A 26,893-nucleotide genomic window follows, 5' to 3' on the forward strand; every position below is an offset into this window, starting at 1 on the left:
AAATAACAAGCAAGAAAATATTACATTAGTTTTCTTAAAAAAAAATATTCAGTAAAGTAATATGACATTTTTACGACTTTGAATACGTATATCTCGTCAATTATTTATTTTAGCATAAAACCTATTTATAAACCTCTAATCAATTTTTAAAGACCTATCTGTTGACACTTCATTTAATTCAAATTTCTAGAATTTATTTTTTGTCCCCGTTTCTATGAATATTGCAGTGCGTCGCGCTAGGCGCTAGTATGGGGATATTGCCGCGCTTCGACATTATAATACATGTAGCTTCTAAACTTCTGCGATGACCACTCTAGAACTTTGCATGAAGTTTAAACATAATATAAAGTGAAGTCCCGTGTCCCCGTAGTGGGGTAGGGGGCAGATGTATTATTCATACATCTGTTTCACTGATCGATTTTTCTTTAGGGACAAGTAGGTGATCAGCCTTCTGTGTCCTGCCAGACCGAGACATTTTTTTTTTTTTCGTCTCCACCGAGAATCGAACCCAGGACCCCTCGGTTCTACGCTCACGCGTCAACCACTGTAGCGAGGAGGCGGTCAAACATAATATAAGCTATTTATTTAATGATCTTTAAAAAAATAAAAAATACGCAAAGTTTGTAAAAAATGACAAAGAAAAATATATTTTTATTTTTCTAAGGAATTTAAATATAAATTCAAAATTCGAAATATGAGCATAAAAAGTTTATTTCATGGGGTATATTATTCAGTCATCAATTTATTTAAAAATTACTTTTCTTGAACTGATAATTACATTCGAAGTCCCCCATACCTCGCGCTTACTGACATCTTCAAAGACCTGTATTCTGAAAACTAAGCTTCTAAATGCAAAAATTTATCGTATACATACCGAGGATATATACAGGTGTAACATACTAAAATATAACCGAAATCTGAAACCTGACCCTGAAATCTGTGTCCGCTTGGCGTGAAATGCCCCATATAGCACATCTACATAATATGCAGTAATTAATGATATCAAATCTTTTTACATTTTACTTTTCTTTTTTTGAAGTTGTTTTTTTTTTACGTAGTTATTTTTAATGTATGTACAACTATGATCTATCATTTGATTTTTTTTTAATTATACCTTTATTATCAACTGGCAATTTAGTTTAGTTTTCTCGTAGTTTTCTCTAAAAATTTCTGGCAACACTCATGATGATATCGGAAGGATTTTATCGGACAATGTGAAAGGGAAAATTTTATCCGATATCGGATATCGGCTATCGGTGTCCGATATCCGATATCGGATCGGATAATGTGAAAACGCTCTATTAACGAACATATGCTTTAAAATTTAAATCCATTGCATGGATATAAAAATTGCACTCGCTAGTATGTATCGGTTTTTCCTTTATTCGAACGTAATGAGGGAATTTGAATGTCCACGAGTCCGCGATGAAACTCGTATTTTTCTTCGAGTAACCTGTGGAGTAACTAGTATAGTGTAAATTCACTTTATAAAATATTCCAATATTAGCCTTTTACTATTATTTGAGCTACTTATCGAATGAAACGTTTTTTTTACATTGGCCATCTATCAGTGAAAGTCTCGTCAAAATCAGTCCAGCCATTCCAGAACTTGGCCGGAACAAACAAACAAAACATGCATTTAGTAACAAGCGGTTATTTTAATTTTACATCTCTTTTTAAAAGAGGTGCAACATCACACTCTTGTACAACACTTAAAATGTTCACTATTAAAAAAAATCATTAAGTACATATTTTATTTATAATATTCATGTTAAAAATGCACATACAGATAAATTATTTCTTTGTAAAAAACGCTGATATTGTTTTTGTTCCGCTTGCCGCCTTTTGCCTTGCTTTTTCTTTAGCCGTTAGTGGCTTTTGTTTTTTAATTTCACTGCCATTAAAGCTCAAATCACTAGGTTTTACATCCATGTCTTCACTTGGTTCAGATTTAATCTTTTTGTGTGATTGAATCAATTCACTTGCATCAGATTTTCTTTTCTTCCCAATTGTTTCAATTAGTTCTGCCTTGAAGTTAAATTGCTTCTCTAATAATTCTACTAAATCGTCTTGCAGATATTCTGATATGATCCCATGTGCATATTTCAGATAAAATTCTGGAAAGAAGTTTAATCAATTAGATACAGCACTAAGATTGTGAGTTTTGTTTTTTTACTACAGACAGATTTTAAAATATTAGATTATAAATTATGTGTTGTATTTTAACTGGTTTGGTCAAAAATTTTCTACAGTATGCAATCTCATAGGACAGATTATAATCAATTTTTTAATTTTGTTTAAACATATATTTAATCGTTCTCACCTTCGTCAATAGAGTCATTTGTAAGAGTACTAGCTACAAAGGTCGCAGATGTTGCACCAGATGTAACATGCAGATTTTTTTCCTTTAATACAGTAGATAATTTAAATACTCTGCTTTTAAGCCAATTTAATGTCTTTTCTTCATTGTATTTGTAGGCTTTCATTTCACTGGAACCCTACAATTGCAATATATATAAGCTATGAATTGAATTAATTTACCTTAGTTTAATCCTATTGAAAAATTGTAGTAAAAATTTTATATTAAGGAAAAAAAGATACTTCCAGACAACAAACAAGAATAATTGTTCTCATGGTTGATGTATAATTATAACAGTACACCTAATTGATTACATTGGTCAGTCATAAACAAATATTTTTTACTTTTTTAGGTACTAATTTTGTGCACACTTGTTTTATTTAGCATTTACTAGTTGCATTTCTAATATTTTTACCTTTAGATCACCCACATTATCCAAGACATTACCTATAAAGTTTATTAATTTATCAAATCCCTTTTCTGATAATAAATCTTCTAAAGGTACAGCTCTGCTGTTGCATTGGTCCCTTAGCCTAGGCAATACTGAAAAAAAAATTGTGTATAGCTCAATTGAAAAGGTAAAAATACACTGTTATTATCATATGAATCAAAATTATGAACAAAACATGTATGAAATATAAATTTCTATTATTATTATCTTACCTAAAAATAAAGGATTTACAGGGGTCACTAGCATTATGCTTCCATCAGACTTAACCGTCTCATCAATAAACCAAGATCTGTATGGTTCATTGAATGTTACAATTTCGTATACTTTTTTATTTTCTTCATCCAGGCAATATCTCGTAGGGCTTCCATGTGCGGGGTGTGGGAGTGATATCATCGTAAAACTGTTGTTTTTGAATAATGAATCTGGAATTTCAAAATGGTAATATTACAACAAAGTAGGCACGAGCAATAAAACAATTTAATGTTATTAAATCGTGCACCTTTTATAAACATAACCCAGGAGTTTTCTATGCGTTTAGTTATAGGACCCGTAGCGGGTGAGGAGTTCTTTTGTGACCGTCTAGTCATTATTTTATATTAATTTTTCATAAATCCTTATATTGCATACAATAAAAGTAATAGTATCTTCCTTTAATTAAATAAATCCTATATAAATATAGAACAACAAAATTGACTCTTGTTTATTCGAAGTTGACTGAACGAATACGAATTTACTGTCAAAATTTCCCGCCATAAAAACTGTCACTTCCACAGAGTATAATCTTAATTTCAGTTTTTCACGGTGGTTTATGGACTATGATAATTATAGGTAAACCAGAATCTGATGGCAATTAGGGAAATCAAAATTTAGAGTGTGCAACCCTAGGGAAAATGGACTGAACGATCTTGATACTGCTTATTTTTTATTTTGTCCTCAATATCATTACTCACATTACATAAGTGGACAATACTGTACTTAATAATGAGATATCCACTTAATATTGTGTAGGAACATACTTACATGTATAATATACAATTATACAAATTACTTTTATACAGGTAACTAATACGTATTATTATTTACACATACCTATATTTGTATATATTCATTACCAGTATGCCATGTGAAAATATCGATATAATGATAATGTAGATCAAAACTCCTTATAATTTTTTATAAAATAAAATAAAAATAAAATAAAATTATGTTTATTTTCGTAAGTATAAAATTGACTTGGACAGCTTGGACTTGACGAATAGCCGTATTGGAAACTCCTGTAATAAGTTTTCATAAAATTATATTCTAATCAACAAACAATATTATAGTTACCTACATATAATATTTTTTAATTTATAGTATCAAAACGGGTAAGTCCAATTTACCAATAAAATCTTCAAAATTGAAAATTGTGATGTGTTTGACCCTTCTTCATCGAATGTTTTTCTATACACATTATAAACAACACCTCTTGCTTGTGATCGCAGCGGCTTTTTCGCCATTGTCGAAGATTTTTTAGACAAAATCCTAAAAATTATTCATCAAATGCAAAAAAGACAAATAATTTGACATCCAATTTGATAGTTGTCAAATAAGTTGCCACATAAAAATCTTTTATTTCTTAAATCTTATGAAGCTTATATCTTATACACTGGAGATTTCGGTATGAACATTTGACGTGTAACAAGAAAATTGTTGTGTTCTATCACTTTCACACCTAACTTGGTATTGCCACTGTTAATACGAAGTTTTCCCAAGGCTACTATGTATGCTGTAATATTCTGTGCAAAAGGTTAGTTTTTGTACATGAGTTTGTTGATAAATTGCCAACAACGTCATTCAGAAGCATTGTTGAATGAGACAATTATTATTTATGCTAAATAAAATAAGTATCTGAACCAATTATTAAAATGCGATATTCCCTGATTATGGGTAGTTACCATAATAAAATTGTAGCAACTCTCACTTTGACAATATGACATAAGTGTCAAAAAAATTGCGTCGCTTCGAATATTGCACGCCTCTTAAGCGAAGCGTTGAGGTGGGTACTACTGTCGCTTCGCGCAAAACATCTGATTTTTCAAACTTAAAATGTCTTTATGTATCATACATTGCACTTGTAAGATAATACATACACACACATATTAAGAAAAAACACTATTTTTAACGTTCATGATATTTTTGATGTCATTTTTGTTATTTAAACTAGTTAAAAAACAGTTTAAAAAAGTTCTGTCTTGGACGTCCGTGTGTCTGTATGTGCGGATCCTTTTTCTTGATAACACGATAGCGACCGAAATACTTTACTAATCGAGTCTTTTTTTTTCTCTTACGCTTGAGTATGCTCAGGAATAGAACCCTTTCATTTTTCAGGGTCTGATTCGATGTGGTTTAATTGTTATTAAATAAACAAAAATAATAATTAATAAATATTTATTAAAAAAAAATTATGAGGCGTGCACTTTTGGATTTTCCAAATTATTTAAGTTAATATTGTTGCGTATTCAATAAATATTTTCCGAATATTAATAATGTATTGCATTGTGAAAAATTGCAGAAGTTTTTGGACACCAAATTCTGGCCTATAATTTCACAGGCAAGTGTATATTTACGTTATTTACAATATTCCTCAATACTCATGCATTTACCTGTTTAGAATCATTTTAATGGCAAAAATCGTCAAATTTATCATCACTTTACTAAGCAATCATGTTAAATAAGTTCTTTTCCTAATACTTTCATCATTTTTCAACAAGTATTCAACAAACAAATTTAACAAGTAAGGTAACCATGAAGATGGGTTTTTACGGATAGCGACGATAATATATTGCTAAACAATATTATGATGAATATTTAGAACACCATTTAAAAAATTTTATACTAGTAATGAAACAACACACGACATCGGTATTGCACTCACATATTGTGGTTTGTTCTTTTTTACATTGAAATTTATACTTTTTAACCTAATATTTTTAAAGTGAAACTTTTATTACATCGTCTCAAACTTTTTGGTCTGTGTAGCGCATGTCGCGTGTATCGCGGCTGCCGAGTAGGTATACCTACTCAGCAGCCGACCGACACGCGACATGCGCTACACAAAGCAGTGTTCGGAACCGTTCAAACAGTTTCACTTTTACCGTGGTTTCATAAAACCACACAACATTTTTTTGTTTTACGTATTTCAGCTTTCCAAAAATGAAATAAAAAGAAATAAATGGCTGTCCATAGTGCCTATCAAGGGTAAAATTTATCAACATGCCAGAATATGCAGTTTGCATTTTAAGCCTGAGGATTACGGTCCAGAAAAAAAATACCTTTTGAAAAGTGCTATACCTTTTTATTTACCACATTCTTGTTACTGCGTCTCAACTGATAAAGTAATTTTAATTATACATATTATAATTAACCACCATGAAACCATTAGTAACCGTAAGTACAGCTCCTGAAAGACATACGAATTTCTGAGAACTGTAATATCGTTACCACACATCAACACTAGCGATGCAACTCTCCCTTTGGAATATTGAAAAGTTTTAGACTGAAGCTTGAGTAACCAAAACGATGTTTTAATGTATGTAGCACTCATTTTAATTAAAAAATCGTAGTATGAGATCAAAAGTTATCAAGCGTTATTTAAAACTATCATTCTCTACCAATTAAAATGGTATGTATAGGTCTACCAGAATCTGATGGCATATTTATATTTACGAAATAAAAGATTTTCATATGGCAATTTTATTTGACAACTATCAAATTGGTTGTCAAATTATTTGTCTTCTTTGCAATTGATGAATAATTTTTAGGATTTTGTCTAAAAAATCTTCGAAAATGTCGAAAAAGCCGCTGCGATCACAAGCAAGAGGTGTTGTTTATAATGTGTATAGAAAAACATTCGATGCAGATGCGTCAAACACATCATAATTTTCAATTTTGAATATTTTATTGGTAAATTGGACTTACCCGTTTTGATACTTAAAATAAAAAATATTATAAGTAGGTTATTATAATATTGTTTGTTGATTACAATATAATTTTATGAAAACTTATTACAGGAGTTTCCAATACGGCTATTCGTCAAGTCCAAGCTGTCCAAGTCAATTTTATAATGTGTGTGTCTTTAATACTTACGAAAATAAACATAGTTTTATTTTATTTTTATTTTATTTTATAAAAAATTTTTAGCAATCTAGTTTTGATCTGCATTATCATTACATCCATATTTTTACATGGCATAATGATAATGAATATACAAATATAGGTATGTGTAAATAATACATAATATGTATTACATAGATAAAAGTAATATGTATATTATACATGTAAGTATGTACCTACATAATATTAAGTGAATATCTCATTATTAAGTACAGTATTGTTCACTTATGTAATGTGCCTAATGATGTTGAGGACAAAATAAAAAATAAGCAGTATCAAGATCGTTCAGTCCATTTTCCCTAGGGTTGCACACTCAAAATTTTGATTTCCCAATTTGCCATCAGATTCTGGTTTACCTATACCTATAAAGATGATAATTATTCATGTAAGGTGACCAGTAATATTATAATATAAATACTGTTAAAAATATATGTCGTTATTATTTATAGACCATGATTTTTAGTTTTTTTTATTTCGAAAAATCCTGAATATACAAACCAGTGTGGTCACCCATAGAAAGAGACAAAAAACAACACTGACGTCATTCAAGGTTATATTTTCTTGTGACAAGTTAATGGTCATAGTGCAATCTCCAGTGTATTAGATATAAGCTTCTTGATAATTATGCATCACATAAGCATTAGAGCTCTTTTTTGCTCCTTTAATGTTCACGAGTGTATAATATTAATATCAAATATACGTATTGATTTTATAATGTTGAATTTTAAGTGGCTCCGCCATAAGAAAATGTACTTTGTTTAATCTGTGGTGTAAAAGACATTGACGATCGTCACAGACGTTCGCTGTCGTTCAAACTTGAATTTTCTTTTTGAAGTTTTTGATTGTTTTGCCGCGTAAGTTCATTCAACATTGTAGTTTAAAAACTAGATTTTTTGGATAATTACAACTTCAAGGATTATACATTTTCATCTCAAAAATATCAATTTGAAAATATGCAGGCATTTTTAAAGACAGGTAAAATCACCGCTTCTGATAAAGCAAGCACTTCGGGTGTAAAATCCACTAAGAAGAAACCTCCAGCACCATGGGTTGAAAAATAGTTGAGTATCTTTTCATTAATTACAGTTTATCATACGCAATACGAATTAAATGAACCAATTATAGTAAATAAGAATTCTTATACTTTTATAGCCGCCCGAAAACTATAGACGATATTGTGGATCAAGGAGAGGTTGTGCAAGTTTTAAGGGAATGCTTATCTGGCAGTGATTTGCCTCACCTCTTGTTTTACGGACCACCCGGAACAGGAAAAACCAGTGCGATATTAGCAGCAGCTCGACAACTCTTTGGTGATATTACTCGGGACCGTGTTTTAGAACTAAATGCTTCAGATGAACGCGGTATTCAAGTTATCAGGGATAAAGTGAAATCATTTGCTCAGTTAACTGTTAGCAACACTAAACCAGAGTAAGTATGTAATTATATTTAATTTGTTTAAAACTTATAATAGTACACTATATTACTTAACAAAAAATATTCTAGTAATCTATTTTTTTCTTTAAATATCAATATCAATCAACAAGTCTGAATTAAAATAAAAATTCAATAAAGCAAGTTTATCCTGATTGTTCCATAAAGACTAGCCTATTATTCATATAACTATCTTTTCAACAGTGGAAGACCATGTCCAGCATACAAACTTGTGATCCTCGATGAAGCAGACTCAATGACGAACGCAGCACAAGCAGCTCTCCGTAGAACAATGGAGAGAGAGACTCGCACAACCCGATTCTGTCTCATTTGCAACTATGTGTCGAGAATTATACCTCCAATTACTAGTAGATGCTCTAAGTTCCGGTTTAAGCCGTTGGCCAGAGAAAATGTGATCAAAAGGTAAGCAACCTTAACAAACATAGCAAAATTTTATTACTAAAATTAATTCTTTATAGTAAAATGAAAAAATATATTTCAAGTGTTTGTAATTCAATACTAAGATAACACTATAATTCTTGGTTTTCTCTAGGAGAAAAATTAGAATAGGTACTTTTATTTTAACACTAGCTGTTGCCCGCGACTTCGTCCGCGATTACGTCGTTTTAGGTCATTCGTCGTTTAAAAAAAATACGTGACACTTTATTTTTGAATGTTCTTAATTGTCTCTTATAAAATTTAACTACATTAAAATTGAACACTCTGAAAATCTTAAAATCGGAGAAAATTGAAAATCTGAGGAAAACATGAAGGAATGTGATTTAAATTCTACATTACTTAGTATTTCAAATAATAATCTAACTTAAATGTAGATTAACAGTTTGAGCGCACCGTTATAGAATATGTACCTAAGTATTAAATTACGTTAGTTTACATAGTAACAAAACAAAAACACGATGACTTTCTTTCGCGCTCGGTACCACAAACTAAGCATGTTAATGGTACGTGGCCCGCGTCACTTGACCCCCCGCGAGTTCCCCTCCTTTGCTATGCGAAAATACATTCGTCGCCCTGCTGTAGGAAAAATTGTTATACTGTGGCCTGGGCGTTATACACGCCCAGGGAGTTCCTGAGTGCCGATAGACACTTATAACAATCTTATATTAATATCACCATCTTGAGGAAAAGCTTCTAATGTCGATTTAAAACTGCATACATACGAATTAACCTGATGAAACATGTTCTAAAATTGTGAAATGAGTTCAGTTTTAAATTCGAGAAATATTGATAATTCTTGTATTCGACTATTCGTTGTAGTCGAATACAAAATATATTTAAAGAAACTTAGGTTGGCCTTCAGGCAAAAGGGATCCTATCAAATGGTAAACTTGACCTTGTATCTTAAAAGTAAGCATGAAAGGACCTTCTGATAATTGTTGAGCACCAAAGGATCATTTGAAACGCACTACTATAAGAGCGAATATTGTCTAAGAACTGTTTAGATTGCACGTCATGTTCCTCTAAAAGTAGTGATTTCAAAGGTTCCGGTGTATCTTCAAACGAAAGCCGACTCCTTACTCCACTTTAAAGCATTACAAAAATAACATACTACGTTAATATCGCCTATACAGAAGATGATCTGTAATCAATTGTGAGGTTATAAGAAAACCCACTTTTATATTTGTCGGACCCCACCACCGAATTCGTAGATTGATCTTCTATGTTTACCTCTAAGTCATTAAGACTATGCGAAATCTGTCTGCAGTAAGAGGGGCCTCTCGCTATTCGTCCGTTTCCAGAGACCGAATAGTTTCAATTCTTAATCTTTCATTAAACAAACTTAATAATCGTTTTTGTCTCAATTAATTGTAATATTCGCGTCCCTACTCTAGTCATTGCTTATGCTCATGTTCATCTTCAAGAGATCGAATAATATTATGGTGCACCCTATCATTTGTCAAACGGTCTTCATATTGAGTAAAAGTTTCAGATTCTCGAGATAAAATGTGACGGCCGTGATCAGCTGTGAGACGTTATACCCTCTCAGTGAAGGTTTCGGTCTCACGGGATAGTACATGCCGTTCGCGGTCAGCTGTGAGCCGCAATTCTCGTTGTGAAGCGGTTTCAGGTTCTCGGCATAACACGTGTTGTTTTCGGCCTAGAGTATACCTGTAACGATTCTTGAGAACTCTTATTTCTCATTTTCTTAGCTTTGCTCGAATTTCGAGATAAAGATTTTTTAGGTGGCACTGATGCATGAAAATAAAAATTGAGTTAAAACGGACTGAGAGTGTTATAGACAAATATAATCAGAAAGCTTCGAACTCCTAAGCTATCGGAAGTTACACGTGTTATTGTGAGTCAACCATAAAAGATAGACATTTATGATGTCGGGAGATATTTTTTATATAATAAGGAGAACATTTCTTTCTGAATACATGATTTCTGTGTAGCTTTAACCATTAAGGTTGCACACGCGACGAAAGCTTAAAAATGGAGTTACTGCTCTGCTCAGGAATATGAAAAATAATTGTACCAAGTTTCGTTTAAATCCGTCGAGTAGTTTTTGTTTCTATACCGGTTATACGGACAAAAATTTTACTGTTTGCTTCTTTGGCATCAGTGTCGATCCCTAATCACCCCGTGATAGTTATTTAGGAAATATATTTCATGTACAGATTTAATATACCTAAGTATACATAATATATTTAGATTCCAATTTCCATGTAACGTTAAATTCGACTATACAATAACTAACAGAAAACGCAGGTTACTCTCGTTTCCGTAAGTTGAGGCGGCTACATATTCGGTCCTCATAACATCACTTTTAGTGAACGAAACGACAGCGCGGTTTAATTCGATGCCAACACCATCAGAAAAAAGGAAATATTTTTAATTGTGAAAAAATATTATGATTTACACTATTTTAATATAAAATATATGGCTGTGAGTGTGTAAAAATAAATCCAGCTAGTTTCACATCACACTTATGTTTATAATTAGCTATACGACATGAAAATATACATATTAACCCATTGACCACCGTAAGCCCCGATCGGGGCGCGACACAATAGATTTTCTATTGTGTCTGTGATTCCGAGGACTGATGGATTAATTACCAAGCAATAATCATACAGGTAAATACTGAACAAAAGTATTAACAGTCAAAGTTTATTTTTACTAACATTTAACAACACCCATGTAAATGATGAAGAAATGATAATTATCAACGAACTAACCTTTTCTATAATACTTAACACAGCACATTTTTTAAATTATCTTGCTCAACTCTGCTCAAAAATTTGAGGGTTTTGTTGGAACTGTAATGTGTCAAAACTATGATATATCTAAACTACGATACAACTTGCATGCGGAAATGCTCATTACAATCAGTGAATTTAAAGAATAACTAACAACAACTATTCAATTTTATTGAGCTGATGAATATCTTTTGCCTGGAAGAGATCACCGCCGCCTAATAAATATACTGTGTTTTCTTATAAAATCGTAACATAATTTCTTTTATCTACTAAATTTTAATAAATAAGTTCTTTTTGTTATTTTTATCTAAAAATGATCTTGAGCTTATATTAGGCAAAAGTATACATTAACTTTTTATAATTTCAGGACCGCACCTTAAATGGGGTGCTCGGAAAATATGCCTACGGATTATTAATAGAGAAATGATACCTACACAACAAAGTTATGTTGGTTCCATTTTATTTATAAAATATAATGAAAATGGGAAAATATAAAACATATTATGTAAAATGATTAAAAATAAATAAATGAAGCAACTACGATTCAAAGAAAACATCTTTTTCAGTGTGAAAATGCTCTAAGCAATCCTGGATGATGAGTAGGTATAATATCATGTACTCTCATCCCAGTACGGTCGGTACCTCGATAGCCATAACGATAAATATTATAATCAGATAACAGCAAAGTCAGAATAAAAATCATAACTTGTACAGTTGTGAGTGCAAAATTTATGTTTCATTTGGCAATAACATTTTTTTCGGTACTAAAACGTAGTAGTTTGATATGTGGTTGGCTGCCCCTCCTCTCCTTCCTGAAAAATATCCTCCAAAATTACCCGAGATACTTCCAATGATTGAACCATACGTTGGACATTAACTTCAGTCAAAAATTGACGAAGCGGATGATTACTAATTTCCACTTAATCCTTGCTGCCACTATCTTCATCATCAAATCATCAATTTTCAAGTGTTGTTGTAAAATTGTCAGCAGAAATAGTCTTCCAAAGGCGATATAATTTTATGAACATTGAATCTGTAAATAAAAAATCAAACGTTAATAATTGTAAATCAATAAAAAAAGCTACTTACATATAAAATTTTATCAACAAACTACTGTTCCCAACGCACCTCAAAATCTTGTAAAAGTCAAAAAGAATTCATCATTTTATTATTTCATTCTAAAAGTGTAATATAAAACCATTATAAAACCAATAAAAAACATGAATTGCTATCATTATAAAAATAAATACCTATAAAAGTAACAACTTACCTTTTGTGGGAACGCATGGTGAAAATTCACAAAACACGAAGATTGAATTTGATATTTTTGGTTTTATGACATTTATTTTAATTTTATTTATTTATTTATTCAAATGCTTTATAAATATAAATTTATAAATAATAAACTTATAAAGAATAGAAACATTCGATCACGAAATTATGTGGGTTCGAGTCCCGCCTCGTGATCGAATTTTTTCTATTCTTTATAAATTTATAAAACACGAAGATTAAAAATGTAACCAATGAACACAATCAATATTAGATTAATTGTAATGGTGTCTAGTTTGACTTGAAATAATAAACATCTACCCTCACTTTTAAAAATGTAGTACATATATTCACACGAAATATAAGCGCACCTTATAGGGAAGGGAAGATATGGGTTAAAGAGTTAAATAAATAACATGATTATATTTAAATTATTAATTTTCAACAGTTGTTCAGTAGTGATAACATGTAAATTGATTTGATTTTTACGAAATCTCATAGATGGCGCTGTTTCAAATTTGTCTTTATACTACTAAATTCATTAAACTGTTTCTCTGCCCAAATTACGTAAATGACATAGTTTTTATTTTGTAAAGCTAGATAATAGCATGGCTTACTCGAAACCAACATTTAAACATATGAGTCTTTAGATTGTACGCTGTCGTAGTACACGGAATATGTAAGAAAAATAAAGGTTCACAGCTCCTCCCGCGAAGGTGATATCATGATAATATGTTTAAACTATCCTCACCCGACCTCTTAGGAATATTCATGCAAAATTTGAAGTAAATCTATGCAGTACTTTCTGAGATTAGCCCGGAAATACATACAGACAAACAGACAAACAGACAAACCGACAAACAGACAAAAATTCTAAAAACTATATTTTTGGCTTCTATATCGATTATAGATCATGGATCAAGTATTCTTTTAAAAAAATATTCAATGTACAGTTTTGACTTTCCTACGATTTTATTATATGTATAGATAAATACTCTTAAATTTTATTTTTAATCCAAGTAGTAAGGAGGTACCTTGTACAAATAAATTCTAGATTTTTATGGTATACTAGTTCATTGGATTGAACTGACATACATTTAAAAATGAATGAAGGAAAAATAAAATATAGATGGGAATTATGAATTAGGGTATAATAATAGACAATTTAAAACCTTAAATAATTGCTATATGCTATTATTATTATTGTCTCTAATTTGTTAATTATAAATATAAAACCTATACAACTATAATAAAAGTAAAAAGCATATAACTACATTCTTAGTAATAATAAAATTTAATTCTTACATTCTAATCTTTCTATTTTGATTTTATGCTGCAACTATCTTTTCGCCCATGGCTTTGCCCGCTTTGTCTAAAACATAATAAATTATATACTAAAACCTTCTGAATCACTCTATCTATAAAAAAAACACATCAAATCCATTGTGTAGTTTTAAAGATTTAAGCATACAAAGGGACATAGGGACAGAAAAAGCGACTTAGTTTTATATGTAGTGATTTAATTAAAAAAAACACTTGCAAATTTTTATATATTTATTTACTAGAACAATGCTGATACAACATTTTTCACACATACAATTATTTTAAACATATGTCTATTACATACAGCGGCTTCGCCCGTGTTACATATTTAGTATCCTATGGTCTTCTCCTGGCTCTAAACTACCTCCCTGCCAATTTTCAGCTAAATCGGTTCAGCCAGTCTTGAGTTATAAGTGGAGTAACTAACACGACTTTCTTTTATCTTCTATGTACATAATATAATAAAACCGGCCAAGTGCGAGTCGGGCTCGCGCACAAAGGGTTCCGTAGCAGCAAATATAATAAATTACAGTTAAATCAACCTATCTCAAAAACTATAAGAGATACTTTGATCAAACCAAAAATCGTTGAAAGAGTTAATTAGCATGCATCACCTCTATTTTTTTTAGAATTTTATACCCCGTAGTTATAAAAATAGAGGGGGGGGGACATACTTTTTACGACTTTGAGAGCTGATATCTCAAAAACCGTTCACTTTAAGAAAAATGTTTTTTAGAAAACTTTATATCATTTTAAAAGACCTTTCCATTGATACCCCACACGGGTATGTACATCGAAAAAAAAAATTTCATCCCTCAGTTACATGTATGGGGGGCCCCACCCCCAATTCTTTTTTTTACTATTTAGTGTCATATTTTTGTAGCGGTTCATACAACACATATTCCCATCAAATTTCATCACTGTAGTACTTATAGTTTCCGAGTAAATCGGCTGTGACAGACGGACAGACGGACAGACGGACAGACGGACATGACGAAACTATAAGGGTTCCGTTTTTGCCATTTTGGCTACGGAACCCTAAAAATGAATCGCAAAATGTGTTGGTAAGCGCATAACTCGAGAACGGCTGAACCGATTTCGATAATTCTTTTTTTATTATATTCCTTGAAGTACGAGGATGGTTCTTATGTAGAGAAAACGTAAACATGTACCACGGGCGAAGCCGGGGCGGACCACTAGTATATTATATAGATTTTATATACAGGGTGTCCCAAAAAGTATGGATGAACTGAAGCCAGGAGGTAGAGGACCTAGAGGGCTATCCGAATCACCCCCATGTATGTTATGCGATTTTTCGTAGTTTCGGAGTTATGACTCTTTTTTCAATTTTTCACTTATCGCCGAGTACGATGAGATTTTGACTCATGGTGACGTCATTTATTGCGGTAGATGCTTGATTTTTTTTTGTGTGCTAAGCTGAAAGCTAGGCCAATTCAGTATGGTAACATTTACTGTCGTAAGATCTTTGAATGGAATAAAAAAAAGAATTAAATGCCAAGAAAGATAAAATCACCCAGTAAGTTCACAACTTCAAGGGCCCGTAAAAAAATAAAATCACATAAAAAAAGTTTTCCGTTTGGCTTTTAAAAACTTGCTCTATCCATCAGGTAGCTACCCTAAAAATTTTATTTTATTATTCAGAAGGCTTCAATCGAAAAATTGAAATCTAAATGTGATAAGTGCAAAAATTTAATTAACATGATGATTAATAAAAACAAATTAAAACCAATAACAAGGTGTTTAATTACCAGAAATTTTTAAAATAACCCCGCTGTTGGTCAATGCAAGTGCGACATCACCGTAAAAAGTGGTATTTTAAATGTCTGAATGCCCTTTTATCATTTTTAATGGTTTCTTTTGCTACTATGAATTTCGGGGTTATTTCGTCCAAATTGTGGCTTTCTCTCGTTTTTGTAGTATTCCCTCGGAAAAAAATCAATGGGATTTATGGGATTTATGTCTGGGGACCGTGTAGGCCAGGCTTTAAGGCAGGCGTCACCGACGCATGCGCAGGCTGCAACGACCAATCCATCTTTCAGGGTATCTTTGCTCTTTAGCCTGGCCTACACGGTCGCCAGACATAAATCCCATTGATTTTTTTCCGAGGGAATACTACAAAAACGAGAGAAAGCCACAATTTGGACGAAATAACCCCGAAATTCATAGTAGCAAAAGAAACCATTAAAAATGATAAAAGGGCATTCAGACATTTTAAATACCACTTTTTACGGTGATATCGCACTTGCATTGACCAACAGCGGGGTTATTTTAAACAATTCTGGTAATTAAACACCTTGTTATTGGTTTTAATTTGTTTTTATTAATCATCATGTTAATTAAATTTTTACACTTACCACATTTAGATTTCAATTTTTCGATTGAAGCCTTCTGAATAATAAAATTAAATTTTTAGGGTAGCTACCTGATGGATAGAGCAAGTTTTTAAAAGCCAAACAGAAAACTTTTTTTATGTGATTTTATTTTTTACGGGCCCTTGAAGTTGTGAACTTACTGGGTGATTTTATCTTTCTTGGCATTTAATTCTTTTTTTTTATTCCATTCAAAGATCTTACGACAGTAAATGTTACCATACTGAATTGGCCTATCTTTCAGCTTAGCACACAAAAAAAATCAAGCATCTACCGCAATAATTGACGTCACCATGAGTCAAAATCTCATCGTACTCGGCGATAAGTGAAAAATTGAAAAAAGAGTCATAACTCCGAAACTACGAAAAATCGCATAACATACATGGGGGTGATTCGGATAGCCCTCTAGGTCCTCTACCTCCTGGCTTCAGTTCATCCATACTTTTTGGGACACCCTGTATATAGATTATGTCTGTTATATAGATTGCGTGAAATATGCGACTCTGAAGAAGTAGACGTGGGTGAGGGTGAGGTTCTACACCAGGCGGTAGACACATGTGACGGGGACCTTCGTCGTGCGCTCACAGCTTTACAGTGCTGCCAGCGACTGCTCGGCAAGATCACTGCTGAAGGACTTATTGAGGTATATTGCTTGATTTGCTTGTATTGTCTCTGGAAAACGACAAAAAAAGCTTTAAAATTAAATGCATGCAACGATGTGAAATTTTATACTGGCACTACTTTAATAGATAAAACTCATTTGCGTGTGAATCGTATTTTCTATTGACTAAATAAAAACATGGATTTGCTCTGAGGACTGAAGTCATTGTGATATCTGGAGTTTCGTAATTTGACACAATATGTAAGGAAAATATGTTTTCATATAAGATTTTTCTAAAGAATAGAAAAAAGTCAATTACGAGGCGGAATCGATTCGAACCTGCGTCTTTCTAGATAATAAGTGGTAATAATCCCGCGTTGTGATCGAATGCTATAAAACTCAATATTAAGTGCTTTCTTCATTTACAAATTATTAAGTACTTAATACCTTAAGTTTTAAGAAATAAGCAAAGCTTGCATAGTCCTAAATTCGATGCTTGATGGAAGCATAAAAAGCCACTTTCTAACAGAACACAAAAGGTACACAAAATAAGCTAAAAAATTTAAATAAATGCTAACATGTACTATGTGTGTTTATTATAAAATTTCAACATGTACTTCTTACATGCTTAGCTGCCTATGCCAATACTTACTAGTTGTCATAGAAATACGCAATATCAAAATTTTATAGCTTTCTCAGAACATGTCATTTATTATTTTATGAATAAAAACTGTTTTTTTTTTAACTATTTCTCTTAATTTTAGGTGACAGGGCTGGTTCCAGATAAATTAGTCAATGAATATCTCAGTATCAAAAACTATAGTGAATTGGAGCAATTTGTAGAAAAGTAAGTAAAAAAAACTATTATTTTATTTTGTTTTAATAAAGTATCTCAAACAACGACTTCAATCATCATTTAAAAATTTAGCTAGGTATAAAGAATATTTTTTTCATTACATATAACGTTATTTCTGCAAAATATTGCGATATTTTTGTTATTTACATATTTAAATTAAAAAAAATTGTTTTTAATCTTTCACTTCAATGAAGTAAATAAAAGAAATCTACTTAAGTTCATTGCAGTATATTTTTCTGCAATACAAACTGTTTTGCGAATCATTTAAGTAATTTTAATAATAAACATGTATATTTTATTTATTATCAACAACATTATCACATAATATCATTTTTATAAATAAGATCAAAAATTCTTGTCAAATGCCTTTCTCTGAAATTAGAGTATTTATACTCTAATTTCAGAGTAAAATACGACCATACCACATTATAATGTTATCTTTTGAATAAATAAAATAATAATAAAAACAAAAAGCAAAAAAAAATAAATATAACTATGATGAAGTCCTAAGAAAAATTCCTACATTCCAATGCTCAAATATAACTATTTCAATCATTATTTTTTGTATACAATTATTTTAATTAAAAATACACTCAAATTATTATTTACATAATACTATTATTATGTACATACCATACATATAAATAAATTTGTTTTTTCTAAATAATATTTTATACAGACATAATAATGGAAACTTTCATAATCATTTTCTTGTGCAATATTAGGAAATTCAAGGGATTTTAATTCTGATTAATCACAGATTTGGATGCAACATGCTGACTTAGTGCTAGCTCAAACAAGTTTTGCCCAAAAAAATGATAAGCTGTTCTTACGGGACGTGTCAAAAAATGCTTTTTGACTAAATATAAACATTTTTTGGTGTTCATTTACATAATTGCTTTGATATTTTGGAATTTTTCATTCTCTATAGAATGGAAAATTACCAAAGACCTGCTTTTTAAGAATATTATGTATTAATATGTGTGTTTCTGTTGTAGGTTTCTAATGGACGCCTATTCCGCATCTCAGTTGTTAGAGCAGTTGAGTGCGACAGTGGTGAACAGCGGCCATTTGACGAACAAACAGAAGTGCTCCATAAGCGAGAAGCTCGCGGTTTGCTCCCACAGGCTGCTAGATGGCGGCGCTGAAGTCATGCAACTCACAGACTTGGGCTGCACTATCATAATGGCCAATAATAACCCCTAAATCTCACCCCTTCCCAATTTTCTAAGTATAAATGCATGAGTCAAGCCATTGAAATTGTTTTGCCCGTCAGGTTCTTATTCTTTTCGTTTTCTAAGAACCGCGCTATTGTTTCGGTAATATAACGATTTGTTGCGATGCAGTTGTTTTATTTTTTGCAGTCTAACGGTATACAGAGTTATCGCTCGCGTTCCATTGTTGAATGAAATTACATGCGGTTTTTGTTCGGTAAAATAAATATTTATATGGATTTTTTAGTGCTATCTGGATCAACAAACGGCAGGTGTTTGCGACGCCGTCGACATGGCCGTCAACGGTCGAGGTACTAGCGTCACGTTGAGTTTACGCGCACGTTCGTTTCACTTCCGCCGTCGGTTAAACGCACGAGCGGGCGTAGGAAAGAAAGAAAATAACGTTCTTTGAGAAAAGATAATATCAGGCATTCGCAGAGCTGTAGCCTGTAGCGGTGGCTCGGCGCCCCCCACTCGCTCGGCGCGCTCGGCTCCGATTGGCCGGCGCCCGGCGCTCTGCCCTTCCCGCCTCACGCGCAGCGTCTAGATTTTTAGATTTCAAATCTCGACCGTTTATTTCGCGGTGAGCGTCCGTAGCGGGCGGTCGTGTTGCGTCACCGGATACGCGCGTTCAAATTTCAATATTGTTTAAAAAACACGGCAACGTGCTCGTTATTGTTCGGTTCGGTGCGACGTGACGTCGAGAACGATTAGTGCGTGCAGTGCGACGTACCTGACCCGGGATATCGCCGCGCCGGTCGAAGGTCAATTTCTTTCGATGAGTGGAGGTTTAGTGCATGTCTTTACATCATGACTAGATCCACACTCATCCATGGAAGTTGCGATGTACTACTCGGCGAGGATCGAACGCGATGGCGGGTGATTATGGCCGGCTATCATTACCGGTGCCGTACTTAATGATACGTTGAGCGCAGGTACGCAACTCGCGGAGGTAATCGGCGTCTACCTGCGCGCTTCTCGCGGCAACCGAAATGTCGTTACACGACCCGTTTTAACTATTGCTTGCCCAAAGTGAGTTTTTGTGGTGTTTTTTTTCTCAAATTTAACAATGTTCATTATATTGCAGGCATTGTGTTATTTTACTTTTGTATAAAGAAGGATTTTTGAAGTTTTATAATTGATTTTGGGGGTTTATAAAAGAGCGGAAAGGGCGCGGCTAATAGCGGCGCAAGCGCATCTGCTCCTTCTGAGAAAGGCTATTGTGGCGGGTCCCGCAGTGGTCAGTGAGCTGACGTCACGGGTTGGGGCCGACAACCTGACGCTGACGAACGTCCCCTCACCCCTCTATTGCGTACAAATTACCATATACATCCGACGGAATGCACGTTCAAAATATAATTTAAATTAATTTTAACACATAAAATATGGGTTATTTTATCATATTTTTATCTCCATTTTATTGTGCATGTTTATGGTCGTGATAAATTATACATTCGAGTTCGTTGAATTTACTTTTGTGCATTCGAATCTTTAGCAAATATATTTTCAAATATGAAAAACTTAATAACTTTTAAGATTGCATTTTATTGACTCATAAAATACCATAAATGCATTATTGTATAATATAAAATTTATTCATGCTTACAAACAGTTTACACATAACGTAGTTTCATGGGATTTTCCCATTTGTAAACTTCCCGCGTCATGAGCTCACAGATACTTGGCGTCTATACCTCAATGGTCTATACAGCCTTGCTTATTGTAAATAAAGGTTAATAATATAAAAAGCAATGGCCGCTTAGTCTGCGTAGGTTTTTTATAATATTTTGTTTATTACTTACGACCTTAAAAATCTAATGTTTAACTATTCATATATTTTAAAGGTAGTTAGACAATTCAATATATCAGAGTAGGAACTCTGAACGTAATTTGAAACTATTACACAATAGCTCTTATCTACCTATGTTAAAATCGAATATTTGTGTTTAGCAATTGTTTTTTTTACATGAATTCCAATCTACTACGGTCAACGTTTGGGTAGTGACTAGTCAATAGTGCAGGTATCTAAACCAGGTAAAATTTGAGTTAAAAAAACTTGAAGGACCAATTTTGCATTGGTAGATTTTAACGCTCTGACATGCTCGAGTCGTTAAAATGGTTGAAAAAATTAAACGATTCTTCGAAATTTGAATTGTTATTACCGCGAAATTTTCTACTTTAGAGAACACTTCTATTTTATGGTTATAATGCTAAGAACCGGTTTTTATGAATAAATCTTATAGGCTTGCATACAATTTTCTTTCAATAAAAGAAGTAGAACTGGCTTTTTGACATCCAGTATAATATGAGATAATTTTAATAAAAGATATTATAATTTTATTACTTTAGAAACACTATTGTAAATATTATATAGAACATTTTCAGGAGATAGGTACAACAAAATCTCTCGAGGCCCATTAATCTTCCAGACATAGACACAACCTTACCTAGGTTGGTAGGATTTTCTTAGAAATTTTCCAAAATAAAACGAGAAACCTAAACTATAAGTACTTTAAACAATCTAAAATTATAAAAATATTATTTTTAAAATATTGTTCTAGTAATTACACTTTAAAGTTTAAACTGTTATATTGCTTGCAATATTTTTTAATTCTTTCAAAAAAGCCTACAAAATATGTATGACTAAGTGCAAAATAATAACTACCTATGTATAAAAGAACGAGATTTTTGTACGGTACTTATGTGGTTTGTAATCATAAAGTAGGTGATACATTTTATATTTCCTCAATTAACTAGTGCATGGCCCCGTAAATACGTGGCTTACCAGTTACCATACAACGAGAAATCAAAGAATGAGCAAATGGCAAATGGCAAATTTGAATACATAACAACTTTATACCGTTAAAACACGCATTGTATATAGCTTGTAGTGCTTAATTAGTGCACGTAATTAAAGTGTATTGAACTATAGAATATAGTTGAAGCTATAATAATAAATCGCTTGAATGGGACGAGGAAGAGGTTTGACCTTATTAAATGTTTCCTTGTGACAGGAAATATGTAATCGCAAATCGTATAGCACTTAGTTTTTCCTCGAAACGTTATGACACGAGCAAGATTTACACAAGATACGAAGGTTATTCATAACTTATATCTGTCGCAAATACAATGGGCAAGGACAAGACAGTCTTTATGCTAGTCTATTGGCTTTTTATAAAACAAATTCTAGCTTCCCGGAAGATCGTTGTATGTTTTTTGACACGACTCGCTTGCAAATTTTATTCTCATCACAAAGCTGATTAAAAGTAAATTCCTATTTATGAAGTAATTCTTATTAGTTTATTATTTATAAGTGATTCCTTATCTAAAGCTGTTTCTGTTACAATGCTATATCAAGTTTTATTAATTCTTTTGATAAAAATAAATGGTGCAATTAGGAAGGAAAAAGCTTGATTTATTTTTGCATTCTAAATCGACATGTAATAAACTATTATAGTTTTATAAGGGAGATATAAACTTAAAATGTCTTTCTTCTATCTAGATTTCTAGCTGAATATAAAATCTTAGATTGCCGTGATATAAGGTAGGTAGATATATAACAACAATACGAAGGTGTTAGCTGCATATCCATCGGTGAAGTCATCTAACAGATGGAGTCTGTCAGCAATCGTAAAAGGTAAGTTATCGACGTCCCAGCTATCATTATCGAATAGAAGTTTATTATTCTCAAGAAGATTATTCAATTCAACGTATTATAAGTAGATATTGTAATCGAGTTCATTTCAATATTACATATTTTAAATCCATCTTCTCTTTATTCTGTGACTATCTAGTGCTTTCGTCATGTGAAAAGTTTTAAAAGCACTCTACAGACAACGTTTAATATTTTAATGATCTAATTAAATTTTTTATGTAATTAATGGGAACACTTCATTCATTCCGTAATTGTAATAATTATAAAATTTTAATTTTTCTGAATCTTTCGAACAACTTATTTATGCTTATCAAGGTAGGTATCATAACAGGTACATTCACTAATAAAGTTTCATGAAACTAAAAGGTGCATTTTAAATATACGTATCAAACATGTTACATGTTAACATAGCTGTCGATTGTAATTATGGAAAACTATTGAGTTAAGAAGAAGGAAAAATCTAAGCTCGACGGATTGTAAGTACATTCCTCACTCGCTGAAGGATGAACATCTTATTTCCTTTCGTAAGCTTAATGCATTGGAATCACGTAACAAAAAGCTAAGTCGTCATTTCTTACACGATATATTATGCACATAGTGCATATTTCTCACATCATTTCCGCAAGGTTCGTGCGAACGTAGGGTCAAGGGAACGCACAGACCTAATGTAAGTTTCTTTTGTTTAACGCGTTAATGCTTGCACTGTGAATGCACCGCTATTCGACTTCAAAACAAAGGGGAGTCGTGAATCGCTGTTTACAGCTCGATTGTTAATGTGACTCCTTTGTGTTAACTACAGGGTTTTATGACGGATTTTATTGCAAAATCTATTTGAAATGACATGGAAATGACGTATGAGCTACCTTGTATTGTAATGGTTATAATTTCTATATTATTACCATTTTTATCGTGGTCATTTTGCTAGTCATCGTTTAGTTGAAGTTAAATACGAAAAAGCGAGACGAGAATATTCCACCACAATGCAGTAGTCGGCTTGATTGTCGCCAATTAGTTGTAATAACGGCCCTCGTTGTATCGCGATGTAATTTGTCAGTGAACAACGCTCGTATGTTATTCTACTCGTATGCTATAAGAGCGTGTGTAACTCGTAAACCATTATCTTGATAAAATCGATAAAATGTATTTTCTAAGTGTACCTTTATCGACTTTACTCTTTCTTTTAAAAGATGAGAATATAACTTCTGATGGATAAACACCTTTTTAAAAAGCATTGCTGGTTTATATCTTAATACTATGCTGAATTTACTAAGTACATATTCTATTCTTAGTAATTAATTGATTTCAAGTTTTTATCGGTAAATAATATACCTAACTAAGATTCCATTTTTGTCATCTTGTCATGGTAGATTTAAAGAATTAGTACTTCCTACTTTAATACTTACTAATAATTATTTCTATAAAATAATACAAATCTAATGGTTGGCAAATTATTAATGAGCTCTTAGTGCATAAAGATTTATGTGTGAAATACAAAAGGTCAATGCCTTTATTTATTGTATTTATACCCGGTGCCACTCGCATCCCGCTGCTTACGGGCATCCTCATGTTACATGCATATCTGTAGTTTCTGAACTATCAATGAAATTTATTTCATTTAACGTTTGCATGTTAGATCACAAACAATGTATGTATTGAGAAAATTAGCCATGTACATAGATTATACTTTTCAACATTACATTAAATTCTACAAATATCGAGCATGAAATACTTTTTATAGCATTTATTTTATAGCACTACATCACAGATTAGAGAATAGTTACTTCGTAACAGATACATCACTCCCATACAAAAGCTAAAATACCTACGCTATATTTACCTACAAAATGCGCCGCAACTCGGCTGCAGTAAGAAATGTACTCTACGAACACGCATCGAGAAGCGAGTTTCCCGCGCACGCCGCGTGATTGCGTCATCAAACGAAAACTTTAGGGTTGTACCGAGCGCGTAAATTAAACACAGAGTTGCTGAAACACTTAATTTTTTATTGTTAATTATATTTGTTACATTATACAATAAAAAAATGAAATCTTATTGATAGTAGTTGTTTCCTTCGGTTTCACCCGCGTAGACCCGCTATATGTGTCTCCTGGATAAAAAGTAGCCTGGTAGGTTTGTTCCTGTTTAGGCAATTGGAAAAAAGACAATTCCTTGTTATTCACTCTTGAACTCCGACACCCGTCCACATCGCAAAATCCGGGCATCTTGGTAGCGAGGGCGGGAAACGTGACGCGGGTGCGCAGTCTCGCGTGTGCCAACCAACTGCCGCTTGGGTCGGTACCGACCTACTGTGCGGTAGGCGCTTATAGCGCGACCTTGAGCGAGTGACGGAGGCCTGACTACATGCAATTTATAAAATAGCCTAAGTACTTGGCTACTTACTTCGTTGGGTCACAGGTTGCGTGCTGACAAATATGTTGTAGGCAAACATTTTTATAAAGTGGTTTATTTAACAATTATTTATATTTGTAAATAATTAGGACACAAATCTCGTGTCCTTGTTCCAAAATGTCATTAAATTGTCTAAATAATATTATTTAAAATAATTTTAATAAAATGTGTAACTATTTATATTTACAGTATAAGAACCAATATACAAATATGCAATCGGTCATCCACACCACCAGTATGAATGAACGCTATCAATAAAAGCTTCATATCGGCGTCCTTCATGATAAGAAAAATTCGTATTCGAGTTCACAAGTTTGTTTGCTCAAGGTTCGTGCTGTTGAACGTTGATAAAAATGCAATTTATTGCAATGTATAATACCAACTATATAAGCTTTTGCACGCGGCAGGTCTTTCGTTGAATATATTTGTATTGAATATGTTTCTTATCACCCATAGAATCTGTACCTACATACGATAGGCATTAAATTGGTGGTAACTAGAATCTGTGCCTAAACCATTTCATTAAAGTGTGCAAAAAAGCAAACGCAAAACATTTAATTAATTTTGAGTACAGTAAAACGCAACACATTAAAACGAATGGCGAGTTAAGATCTTTATAACAGAAACCAGTGAGAACAGTTACGACCAAGAAGTTTGGCGATGAAATCAATGAAGCCTGACTACAAAAGATTGGTTCTTGTACTTCATGTCGTAACTTAGAAAACTTACAGAATTACAACATTACTCGTAATCGCATTCAATGCAATCCATAGCGTGAAATCCATGCACACGTAATTCAAGAACTGTATGTTCTCTATTGTAATCTTCGCTTTCAATTTAATTCATGACTACCATATATTTTCATAGTAATTCTCATGTGAAATGAACATGTAAATTGTAGCACAATAACCACCCAATTCAATGACATCGATGTTGTAATATAATTATGCAAAATCGTGACTCATGTCTCATTATAATGTTTCAGCAATTCGTAAGTCTGACGATATTGCAACAATTTTCCCATCAGCTTAAAATTTAGACTCGTGTACGACTCGGAATTCGGATATCAAAACATGATTCACTTTAAAATGTCATATTGTAGTTATTCGATTATATTAAAACCCACGACATATACATATATTTTGAAGTGATATTATCCACCTCATGCTTTTTAAGAGTTTTTTTAATACAATGGAACGTCTCTGAAATTTAAATTTATGTTTGCAATATCAGTAATGTGAGATTAGGTAGTTACTAGTACCTAAATGATTATAAAATGAATTTTACTTCGATTTGATTAATAATAATTAATATTATTATTATTAGTAGTTAAGTTTTAAATGAAATGTGTAAGTATGTAGAATGTTGAAAAATCATTAAAAGTAATAATAGCATTAATTAGATTCAAAGTAACAATTAGCAAACTTAATAGGTTTCCCAAGATTCAGGCTTATGGTTACCTTGAAAAAGAACCTGCTGATTTCAATTAATTATGTATAGGATAGGCAATGAGACGATAAAACTCGAGCAGTTTGAGATAATGCTTCATAAAATCTTGT

General features: G+C 32.4%; 2 protein-coding genes across 2 annotated transcripts; one reads left to right on the plus strand and one right to left on the minus strand.

The window, feature by feature from the left end:
• Nucleotides 1-1,740: 1,740 nt before the first annotated feature.
• On the minus strand, nucleotides 1,741-3,522 carry LOC149489899 (ribonuclease H2 subunit B). Its single transcript, XM_089714984.1, has 5 exons — nucleotides 3,310-3,522; nucleotides 3,023-3,232; nucleotides 2,775-2,902; nucleotides 2,324-2,498; nucleotides 1,741-2,117 (listed from the first exon to the last, which is right to left on the minus strand). The coding sequence occupies exons 1-5, from the start codon at nucleotides 3,395-3,397 to the stop codon at nucleotides 1,795-1,797; spliced, it is 924 nt and encodes a 307-aa protein (XP_089571110.1). The 5' UTR covers nucleotides 3,398-3,522; the 3' UTR covers nucleotides 1,741-1,794.
• Nucleotides 3,523-7,765: 4,243 nt separating this feature from the next.
• On the plus strand, nucleotides 7,766-19,397 carry LOC149489900 (replication factor C subunit 4). Its single transcript, XM_089714678.1, has 6 exons — nucleotides 7,766-8,025; nucleotides 8,118-8,393; nucleotides 8,601-8,819; nucleotides 17,083-17,242; nucleotides 17,965-18,047; nucleotides 19,055-19,397. The coding sequence occupies exons 1-6, from the start codon at nucleotides 7,919-7,921 to the stop codon at nucleotides 19,260-19,262; spliced, it is 1,053 nt and encodes a 350-aa protein (XP_089570804.1). The 5' UTR covers nucleotides 7,766-7,918; the 3' UTR covers nucleotides 19,263-19,397.
• Nucleotides 19,398-26,893: the final 7,496 nt, after the last annotated feature.

The sequence above is a fragment of the Colias philodice genome, chromosome 3 (assembly GCF_061535455.1).
Source record: "Colias philodice isolate Cphi_HAF_F1 chromosome 3, ilColPhil1 Martin Lab GWU primary, whole genome shotgun sequence".
NCBI lineage: Eukaryota > Metazoa > Arthropoda > Insecta > Lepidoptera > Pieridae > Colias > Colias philodice.